The sequence below is a fragment of the Nestor notabilis genome, unplaced genomic scaffold (genome assembly GCF_000696875.1).
Source record: "Nestor notabilis isolate BGI_N333 unplaced genomic scaffold, ASM69687v1 scaffold32163, whole genome shotgun sequence".
Taxonomy (NCBI): domain Eukaryota; kingdom Metazoa; phylum Chordata; class Aves; order Psittaciformes; family Psittacidae; genus Nestor; species Nestor notabilis.
The window spans coordinates 1,819-13,219 of NW_009922943.1; the positions used below are offsets into that span (position 1 = coordinate 1,819).

The window sequence follows — 11,401 nt, forward strand, 5'->3', positions numbered from 1 at the left end:
CCAGAGCTGCTGGAGTGCAATGCCACGTAAAAATATGGAGCAGAACAACCCCAAAACTTAAGAAACAGGTGAAAATATGAAGTGATGAGAAAACAATATATATTGGAGAATCAGAGCAAGGTCCAGGGAGTTGTCCAGTGGAGTATGGCAGTGGTTATTAGAAGATACTTTTGGAAAAGGTACAAGAACTGGGCAAAACTTCCCCAAAACACTGTCCTAAACCTCACACAGACACTTCCTAAACTATGCATTTTAGTATATTTTGTACTGTACAGAAATACATTTATTTTCCATGAAATAGTCCTGTGACTCTTTACACACATGTAGACTGTGAACATCCACAGTATCCCATTACTAGCTTTCCACAATTCAGCTGTAAGAGCAAAAAACTACTTCCTTCACTTTCCTTTGATCCTGATTTGCAACAGCTTCACCTGATACCCCTTTGTTCTTCCACTGGAAAAAACTGTGGATCCCCATCTGTTTACAGATAAAAACCTTTCAGCGAAGTAGCCTGGGATTTACCATGCTGCTACCATAATCTTCTCTGGAGAGGACATGAGCAGTGGGGAGTCACTTGGGATAAAGGAAAGAAACTACCACAGGAACACAGGAGCAGCAGAAGAATAAAGGGCATCTAAAACCTTGTGCTGAGGGCAGAGGACCTAAAGGTGGGGCTGGTGAAGGTGGAGGAGGAAAAAATGAGAATCTATAGGCTCTATTAAATTATTGTTATGAGTAAGTTTTTTTCATGGACCTCAAAACCACCCCGAAACATATGACAAAGACTAAACCAGTTTTCTTATTTGCTTTGGTTTTCTGGGTTTTATCTGGCTGTTGTTCTTTGTTTTTTTCAGGTTGAATTCACCCCTGACCAGATTGAAGGTGAGGAAGATGTGTTTCTCTTCTGCGCACAGTAAATATTGTTACTGGGACATGCTGGCTGGGGTGAACACAGATGTGGTATTTGAGCTGCCTTGAGAAGGCTGTGCTTTAATTCATGGCATTGGTCATGCTTCTTCCCTCCTCCAAATCCTCTGTTGACTTGGTCAAGAGAAAAGGAGAAAGTCATGCACCATGCAGAATAGGTACTTACTAAAGAAAATATCAGCTCCACTTCCAGTGAGGGGAAAAAAAAAAGGACCACACCACCCCCCCAAAACCTCAGACCAAATATATTCTTTCTTTAAAAAATACCACTAACAAAATGTCAATTCTTTCAAGTGAAAGTCTCCCAACTCTGCTTTTGAGAACTTTTCCCTGTATTCAATCAAAATTTAATGTGTTACAGTTTAGTGACAGCTCTCCAGAAACCAGCAAACAATGACAGTGATGGCGTTCTTTTTCTTTCAAAGCAAAACGTCAGCATTTGTTTCAGAAACCTTTGTCCCAGCCCAAGAAACTGATACTAAAACCTCAGTCATGAAGTCCTGGGAACATTACCACTGCAGCTGTCCCCTTTTTCCTCAACCACCAGCTTGTTTTTTACTTAAAGGATAATTGATAGATGGAGTCACAAACATCTGGCAGAATTTTGTTTGGGTATTTAAACACTCGGCAGAACTTGGTAGAGACTATGAAAGATGGTATCTGAAAATGGGTTAATTAGAACAGATGAAAAAAACTCAACCAAGATATCCAGTCAGGCTGATTAAGAGAGGAGAGATACAGAAGGAAGGATTTTCTGAACTGGAACCAAATGCCATAATATCTTAAAGACTGAGGCTTGGCTTCAGACTTCCAGCATTGCCTTGGGATTTTCAAACGCACTTCCTCCCAGCCCCCTCTCTCCCCTCTCACCTTAATAGGTTTGGTTTAATTTGTTTTTTAACAACAGGTCAAAAGTAACTCATGATTGGAGTCAACTATTAAATTCTGGGAAGCTGTTTGTTTTCTAGTCCCGAAGTCATGGGAGAACCATAGGAGAGGCACAATGCTGAGCCACAAACCTCTGAACTATTCCAGCAGCACACAACAGCTAGATCTCTCATCAGTTAATGTTTTCGGGATTGGGTAGGACTCACTTAGTTTCTATGTCTTATTTTCTCTCTTCCCTGAGGAGAACTAGCTGTAGAGACTGTATCAGAAAATGGGAAAAGACTTATTCAGAAAAAATGGATGCTTGTCTGGCTATCAGCCCACTGGCATGGCTAGGAAATGACAAATTTGGAAAAAAACTAGGGCTGTCAAAAAAGGTAGCAGGTCTAGAGCAGATGCAGAGTATCTCTGGAAACAGAAAGTTGCATCTTCTTCCTTTTTAATTTTCTTCTTACAGCTGCCTTCTGGTATAGCTGTATTCACAGCTTACACACAGAAAAGCTGGGAATACAGGACTTGTGAAATGGGATGTCCTTGAAATAGTAAAGGGAAAGCCATGGGGCAGGAAGCAGGTATCATCTGTGTGGGAAAGGCTATGACGCCTCCATCTCAGCTACCACAATGCAGCAGAGTTATACTGCATGATAGCGCTGGGGAGAAACACTAAATCTACTCAGGGTTAATCAAGTTGGTTTGTTAGTTCTGCCATGAACTGCTGAAAGGAGTACCTAATGTCCTAAACATCACCTGGGGAACTGAGCACTGCTGATCAGTGCTGATCAGTCAACTCAGTTCCTTCCCTCTGACATCTTCTGGTTATTTTCTTTTTTTTTTTTTTTCCCTTCAGTTTACCTTTAGAAGGTAGAGGGTTCTTAGGTTCACAGTTAAGTAGGCAGACAGATTGATAGTTGCTAAATAGATATTTACTCTTTGGAAGAGCTTAGGTGCTTCAGCTGTAGAATTATATCTACAGCACAATCCACAGTTGTCCCTGGGTTGTTCCTGGCACACTCTGTCTTCTGCACTAGTTTGCAGAAGTCAAAACCTTGCCAAGAAGTGTCCCACTGGTTTAAGAAAGTGGACAATCAGTATTCCAGCACTTGAGATTGTTTTATTTTGTGTGAAAAACAGGTTAGAAAGCAAGCACCACTTTCCATGATTTATAGCTGCAATACTGGCTGTTGAAATCACTTGAGAGCTGGGACTTGCAAGAGGTCTGGAATAAGTCTTTCTGATCTGTTTTCTCATTCCCATTATTCTGGGTTTTGGTTGCACTCATGTTTTTTTTGTGTTCATTTTCTGCTCTGCATTGCACTGTTAATTTTGTCAAATTTCCTCTTTCATGAAGTTGTCAGGAGGTCAAGGTCATCTCTCATACCTTTATAAGTGGGAATTTTTAAAAATAAACCTCTAATGTATAATAATCACCTCTTTCTCTCACTGTTGACCAGATGAGGACCTAGATGCCTCAGTGAGATGAAATACTTCCTGATTTGTCTGATGAAACTAGATCAGTAAGCAGTCCATCCTATGTGATAGGTATTACTGACTGTCAGTCTATCACGACCGACCCAACTGGTTTTCTGACAGTTCATTCTGAACTGAGGTGGTGGAGAAGAAACAGACAATGAAGCATCTCAAGGTGTTTTCCAGCCCTATCTTCCAGGGTACCTAGAACCTATTCCTTTTGCTGAGAAAAAGACTTTGTTGCATCAGACTTACTTCTCTGCAAAGATTCATTTTTATGTTAGACCCCAAAATGTTACTCTCAGAAGAAGAATGGTCTGTGGGTAAAGCCATGAATAGCACACCCATCTTTATACATCCTTCTGTCTCAGCTGCCAGTGAAATTTATTGGTTGTGGCAATGTGTATTTATGGAACTGGATTTCTGGCCTCTTCAGCCCCCGAAATTACTGAAAAATGAAGAATACGAACATTCAAGATGAGAAGATAGGTAGCAATTAGGCATATGAAAATATACACTGGTTCTACCAGTGATTTAGTGGCTAGCAGGAGGTCAAAGGAGACCATAGCCATGCTGGTTTCATTGCTTTGATGAAAACTTGAACTAAGCCAGCAAATAAAAAAAAAAAAAAAAAAAAAAAAAAAGCTGGGTTTTTATTTTTGACAACAGCAAATAAAAAAAAAAAAAAAAAAAAAAAAAGGCTGCTTTTGTATATTGACAAAATGGGGTGTCAAAACACACAGGCCGATGCTCTAGTGAGAGGTGGTTACATCCGATTTTAAAAGAAAAAAGAAAAAAAAGATAAATGAGAGCTGTCAGTAACTACGATGAATTGTGAACCTTCAGGAGGTGGTGCAGAGGGTGCTCAGGCAATTGGTCTCAGGGAATAGGTAAGTGGCAGGCAGGTGGGTAGCTCAGGGAGGTAGCTGTATTTCTCATCCATCTCAGCTGCTGAGAACCCCAGGAAAGGACAGAGCTAGGAGTGGGTCTCTGCCTCCTTCCACTGTCAGCAAGGAGCCCATGAAAATCCACTATTGCCCTCTGCTGGAATGAGGGCTGCCAATGGGACCTGGGCTCCAACCTGTGCCAAGGGGGCAAAGATCCAGGAGAGAGTGAGGCAGGGAAGGAGAAAGAGGGAGTAAAGAGGAAGAGTACAAGAAGAAAACAAGGTGAGCATTGATTAGTCCAAAATGAGAAAAGGCATTATTGTTTGAAAGTGTTGGATGGAGAAATGAATAAGATATGAGCGGAATGATAAAAATGAAAAGGGAGTGAGAAAGAAGGGGAGGCAAACCCAACAACAATAGAAGAAGGAAGGAGAGAGAAGTCATCAAAGAAGAACAAAATAAAAAGAGAGGTGGAATAAGGAGGAGGAGAAGGAATTGAGAAGGGAAAGATGGAGAAAATCTGGCATGCAGAACACATGGTTGAATGGTTGAATGTTGGGACCTAGGGTAAAAAAAAGCCTCCCTGCATTTGGAGAGCGGGAGGGAAAGGTAGGCAGAAGAGGACAGGACAAAGGGCAGATTCAGAGATTCATAGCTTTAAAGCCGAAGGGATATTTGTGATTACCTATGGACCGTGCACTATTCAGTGTGTTCAGTGAAGGATAACAGCCTATTACTGTTGCTTGCATCCTGAGATGCTCCTTGGTCTCTGCAATGCATCTGCAGCTGCAGCAGTGAGAGGTGAACCTAAGCAATAAATGTGCCTTGGGAATTCGGACTTTCCATATACCTCCACCCTTGCACAGCTGTTTCTTGTATGATAATTCCAGTAGGTTATCATGGCATATCTTGTTATCTGTTAAGAAAGATACTTTTTTATCTCAATAGGCTGTGCCAGTGCTCTCTACATGTATAATGCTGAATAAAATATCCAGGTAGCTAATGAGCAGAACTGCTATTGAATTCTGTGCCATCCTGACTGCTTCTGATAAGCTGGGAAGCTTTCAAGGCCAAGCCTTTCTGTAAGGTTTTCTGCACTTCTTGATGTTAGCTGAGATGGAAATACCATAAGAAGAGCATTTGACCTCTCTGATTCCATTCCCTGATTGAACCGGAAAATGCAGGGGAGGAGGAACACAAACATTGCAGATAACAGCAACAACAAAGCTCATCAAACTTTTTCCCAAACTGCAAAATAAAAAGGTCAGACAGAGTTAGTTAGGGGGAAGGTCTAGGCTCCCTTTGACTTTATCTGTGGGAACATGGCATGCATTTCTTTTTATCTTTTTGTCTTCCAGAATTTAAGGAAGCATTCTCACTCTTTGACCGGACTCCTAAATCTGAGATGAAAATCACATATGCACAATGTGGAGACGTCTTGAGAGCTTTGGGGCAGAATCCCACCCAGGCTGAGGTCTTGAAAGTGCTTGGCAGGCCCAAACCAGAAGGTTGGTGTCCTCCTCTGTGTTTGTTTCAAAAAGATCACTCCAAGAATTTTGTGAAGCAGATGAGATATCCATTTTCTGATGGAAAGATTGTGAAATAACAAAGGATTTGGAACAACCTCTGCAAATCACTAGCAGAAAAGTAAATGAGGAAAAGTGATCTTGCAGTTAATATTGTCTCAAATTTAGAAGAATGAATTAATGGTCCTGTATGTCAATGTGTTTTACAATAAAGGGGTTTTGCCTTTTAAAATTGCTTTAATGACAGACATTCATGTGTGTTTACTAAAACCACAAACATTTTAAAGATGTCTTTAAAAAAAAGGGATAGACTGATTATGAGGGCACAGCTTGTTCTTCAGAAATATGCATATATCTCCATTCAACATTGACCATACACTGGATATCTCTTCAGAACAAAGTAAATCTCTCAAACTATATCTATATCTGAGCATTTTCTAAATTACTTCTCTGTCCTTTCCTTCCACTGAGGTAGAATTGTCAATTAAGTCCTCATTCAACAACTGCGATATGTTGGGATATGTCAATGTAACAGTGGCAGGTAGGTATTTCTCGCTCTGCCAGACCTCTTTCCCACTCTGACAATCTGTTCTTCCATCTGTACTTAATACATTTCTATGCTCTTCTTTCCTCTTTTGCTGGTGTTTATTGCCACAGTTCTTCTACCATCATCACCTACCCATGGTAGATGCCCCATGGTTACTCCTCAACTCTCCCAGAATCCACCAAAACTTTAATTTCCATCTGTGTCTTTGTAGAGATGAACTCCAAGATGATTGACTTTGAGACCTTCTTGCCCATGCTCCAGCATATTGCTAAGACAAAAGATACAGGCACCTATGAAGACTTCGTGGAGGGTCTGCGTGTGTTTGACAAGGAGGGAAATGGAACAGTGATGGGAGCCGAACTTCGCCACGTTTTGGCTACACTGGGTAAGGTGAAACTTGCCTCATGCGGTTTCATCACTGAGGTCTTTCCCATACAGCTTGTATTGTTACGGGTAACCTTTATGGAAAGAAACAGCTGAGCAAGATTTCAGCTATTGCATTGTCCTCAGTATAAAGACTAAAAAGATGTTCTTTAATAATGAAGCTAAAAATTATTGACCTACAGCTCAAGGAAGCCCTTTGCTTGCTTGCTTACTTGCTTGCTTACTTGCTTGCTTCCCTCCTTCCTTTGTTTTATTTTCCAATAAAAGTTATATTTCTATCACCATAAAACTATCTAAACATTGGAATGCCCAATGTCAATATTTTTCTGCACCTTCAAGAAAAGTTTTAAGATGATGCACTTCTTTATCAGTCATGTGTTTAACAGAAGTGTCTCTGAATTTGAAAGCCCCTGTTTTTAAAGGAGGGATCAATATTTGCCTGTCCTCTCAAATTTTTACTTCGGAAGCTCCAATTTCACAGAAAGTGCTGACAACAGAATGAGTGCAGGACAGAAAATTTGGCTGTAACTTAATGATAGGTTTCCAATTTGGATTAGAAGGCACTGACAAGCTGTCATCTGAATCCAGTAAGCATTTCTCAAGATCAGCCTTTTCACTAGCGTTTGTCTACTATTTTTTTAAAAAGGGATGAGCCTTTACAAAAGAGATTTGATTTAGACCAAAGGCTTCCAGTGGTGGGTTGTGACCTAGAGTATCAACTCAAGAAAGGTAAACCCTTTATGCCTTGGGGTTTTAATTCAGTGACACATCAATGTCTATTAATGACACAGGAAATAAGAAAGCAATGCTATTTTCCTTTCTATTGCTGATGCTATTGAACTAGTTTTGGGACCAAATTCAGTAATGACACCCCCCAACCTTCCCGGGTCAGGATTGATGCCCTGTCTAACCTTACCTGGGACAAAGAAACCACTATGGGCAGTATTGCAAGTTTCACAGGACTGCAAGAAATACTTTTCTACTTACTCTTCTATTTCCAGTAATATAGCAATGCCTGATTTTCACCATTAAGAAGTTTTTCAATCTTAAGAATTAATGGTTCTGTTTTGGGTGGTACCTCTAAATGCTGGCCAAATCCTAGGCAAAACTAAATATTCTGTAAATTAACATTCTTCTCTGTTTAATTTAAAAAAAAAAAAAAAAAAAGGTTGAACATTCACAGGTTCACATCAGCTGAGGACTTATTTCTGTGTGCCAGAACTCAGTGATGGAAAAAGGTGAACAACATGAGTAGCAGGGCACACCCAAAGCATCTTTTCTTTTCTTTTCTTTTCTTTTCTTTTCTTTTCTTTTCTTTCCTTTCCTTTCCTTTCCTTTCCTTTCCTTTCCTTTCCTTTCCTTTCCTTTCCTTTCCTTTCCTTCTCTTCTCTTCTCTTCTCTTCTCTTTTCTCCCTTCATTTCATTATTTAAATTTCTATGATTTCAGCTGAAACCACACTCAGATTTCTAATTTACTTTTCTGGAACTCATTTGACCTCATCCTAAAATTAGTGCCTAATACTAGAATAAGGGGATGGATTGGATTGATCTCTGCTTAACCAAAATGAAGCCCTACAAACAAAAGGGCTCCTAATACTTAGATAATGAAACTAAACAGAATGGATCACTCACCCAATTCAGAGATCCTAAATTAGATTTTAGAATCTTCCTGAAACTCAAACTCAGAGACAAACTAGATCCTGACTCTACTGAAAGGTTTTTTTAGTGAAGACTTGATTAAAAAGTGACTAAAGCCTTCAAGGTTTGGCACTTAGAGAAAGCTTATTCTTAGAAGACTGAGTATGTAAACATTATAGCATGTGGGTTTCCATATTTATTCTGTCTTTCTGGGTTTCAGATCAATTTACTCAGTTTGCAAGGACAAAAGTAGCTTTCCTAGCAGTCAGCACCACAAATTAAACTGAAGAGAAAATCTCCCCCTTTTCTCTCACTCTCTTTTGTGTTCTTTGGTTCTCTGAAATATGCTTCATAAATTCTTAAAAAGTGCCCAGGTACTGAACAGGCTTTTTGCTCTCCACCAGGTGAGAGGCTGACTGAAGAGGAAGTTGATAAGTTAATGGCTGGTCAGGAAGATGCCAATGGCTGTATCAACTATGAAGGTAAGTATAACCACTTCAGACTGGGCAGTGATCATGTGCTTGAAGGCTTTGCTGTAAATATGCTGAGAAAGTTTAAATCTGTGGAAGATCTGGAGCAGGATGTGTGCTTTTCCATATTTTAAGCCATTTCAGATTCTATAAGCCAGCTGGTACACCCTGTCTGTTGAAGGTTACTTGTGTTTCCATAGCTGAATAGCCATGGCCCTTTCAGAAAGTGGGGCTGTATATTCTTATTTTGTTTGTCTTCATTTAAAAAAAAAAACAAAATCAAAAACAACAAACAAACCCAAAACCATTATGTTTTTACCTTCTCCACAGTTCCTTGCCCTGTCAAAAAACAAAAAAACCCCACATCCTTTTTGAGAATTCCTTACAGAAAAATCACTACATTTTCCTTCAAAAACTCAACAAAAGATGTTATCCTTATCATCCTCTTTTGTGTCCTAAGAATCCTAAAAGACTTTCCAAAGACCTTCCATTTTATTTCATTGCTATTTTAGAAAGCCAGAATAGAGTCATGAGTACTTGCACATGGTTATCTCCTGCATCTTGCAAGCCTACATGCTTCAAGCTTTTCTATAAAACCACAATATTCTAGTAGGAATCATGAACATGCACTTTTGTATACAGCTGAGCCCTTCTTAAGGTTAAATGGTGATTGACTATTCTACTGTTCTGGTGATTTAGCTGATCTGTCATATTCACTGAGCTTTTTATGACTATTTGGGTTGGTTGTCTCCTTCTATTTACAATTACCAGTGATCTAAGTTCAGGGAAACATTTTACAAGTACTTTATAGGCTAGGAATCTATAGATTTAGCCAACCCAAATGACTCATGAACTTATGCTGAATTCAGAGAAATTCATAGCCTGGGGGGATTATTGTGAAAGAAAAAAAAATCCTTACTACAGGATGTATTTTTCCTTTTCCTTTTGAATTTCAAAACTGTATACAATGAATGCTTTTTTAAATGGAGGAAATGGAACCCAAAACTTTTTGAAACAAAAGCTTGATTTAATTTTGAAATGTTTTGTAAACTAGAGTTCACCGGAGAAAGACAGTCACAATATCTGACTTGGTGAGCTTCTGTGGATTCTGGAGGTTCACTCCAGAGGAAACTTCAGTGCCCCCCTGACTTAGTACAAATGTGCTGGCGTCTTGAAAGCCTTTCAAGATGAGGACCCAGATTTTCTCATAGAATCATAGAATAGTTAGGGTTGGAAAGGACCTTAAGATCATCTAGTTCCAACCCCCCTGCCATGGGCAGGGACACCTCGCGCTAAACCATGTTTCCCAAGATTCCATCCAACCTGGCCTTGAACATTGCCAGGGATGGAGCATTCAGAACTTCTTCAGGCAACCCATTCCAGTGCCTCATCATCCTGACAGTAAAGAACTTCTTCCTTATATCTAACCTAAACTTCCCCTGTTTAAGTTTAAAGCCATTCCCCCTTGTCCTGTTACTACAGTCCCTAATGAAGAGTCCCTCCGCAGCATCCGTATAGGCCCCTTTCAGATACTGGAAGGCTGCTATGAGGTCTCCACGCAGTCTTCTCGTCTGCAGGCTGAACAGCCCCAACTTTCGCAGCCTGTCTTCATATGGGAGGTGAAAGCCAGTTCCATATGGCAGCCAAGGGTAAGGGATTAAGCAAGCTATAGATTGATTCATGTACATATTCATTTCCACTGGCTACCTAGACTGTTGGCTACACTTCAGTGTACTTGTTACCTTAAGGACTTACAAAGCATTTAGTGCCTGGTATCTGGAATCTTATTTAGAAAATGTTGTGGTTCTCATTGCATCAGAGGAAGTAAGAAGAGTGAATTTAAATCACAACCAAACTTATATACCAAATAATTTTCTGAGTTCAATGAAAGGGATTGATAAATGATCCTTTTCTTTCTTGTTTCCAGCTTTTGTGAAGCATATCATGGCTAACTGAACACCAGGTGAGTCTTTTCTATCCTCCTTGCACAGCCTATTATTTTGGGTTTGTAGAACATTTAAATGACTAATCAAAGACAGTGAATATTTTCAGCATGCTGTTTAAGGAGGTAGGACAAGAATGAGTAAAATGTTATCTTCATCCTATCAAATGAACAGGAAATCGGTGACTTTTCTGCAATTGTCTGGTAAATCTGGATGCCTTTATTATAGAAATTTATAATATAACATATTATATCTTAAAAGGATTTGATTTCCAAAGAACAAATTGCTTATTCCTTTATGGTTGACTGAAAACTTCGAAGGATGCATATTTTTCATATCCACTTACATATCCCTGCTCCTACACTTCTAGAAAGGCAAGGAGGTAGAACTGAACTGACTGGAGAATGAGTGGGAAAAAATATGAGGAAAAACAGATAAGGGGTAATGCATGCTTGTCACTGAACCTACCCTAGGAGTATTATTGTTGGCCTTCCATAAGCCTGGCTCCCAATACCTCCTGGCAAATTGGTTGGTTTTCCAAGAAAAGACATGAGCTTTGCCCAGCACATCTTCTGACTTTATTCGGTAGTATTCTCCAAACCACAGTGCCATTAAAGTTATCTCTGTCTTGACATTGCAAATTAGCTGAATTTTATTTCCAGTATTTCCTAGTCATCATTTATTTTTTTATTCATAGAGTCATAGAATAGTTACGGTTGGA

General features: G+C 39.6%; 1 protein-coding gene across 1 annotated transcript; it reads left to right on the forward strand.

Annotated features, from left to right (window-relative positions):
• Positions 1-857: 857 nt before the first annotated feature.
• On the forward strand, positions 858-10,693 carry MYL3 (myosin, light chain 3, alkali; ventricular, skeletal, slow; the record flags this gene model as incomplete). The annotated part of the gene is made up of 5 exons (XM_010011881.1): positions 858-885; positions 5,531-5,680; positions 6,457-6,630; positions 8,672-8,749; positions 10,665-10,693. Coding segments are annotated over 5 exons (459 nt in total), but the record flags the coding sequence as incomplete, so codon positions are not given.
• Positions 10,694-11,401: the final 708 nt, after the last annotated feature.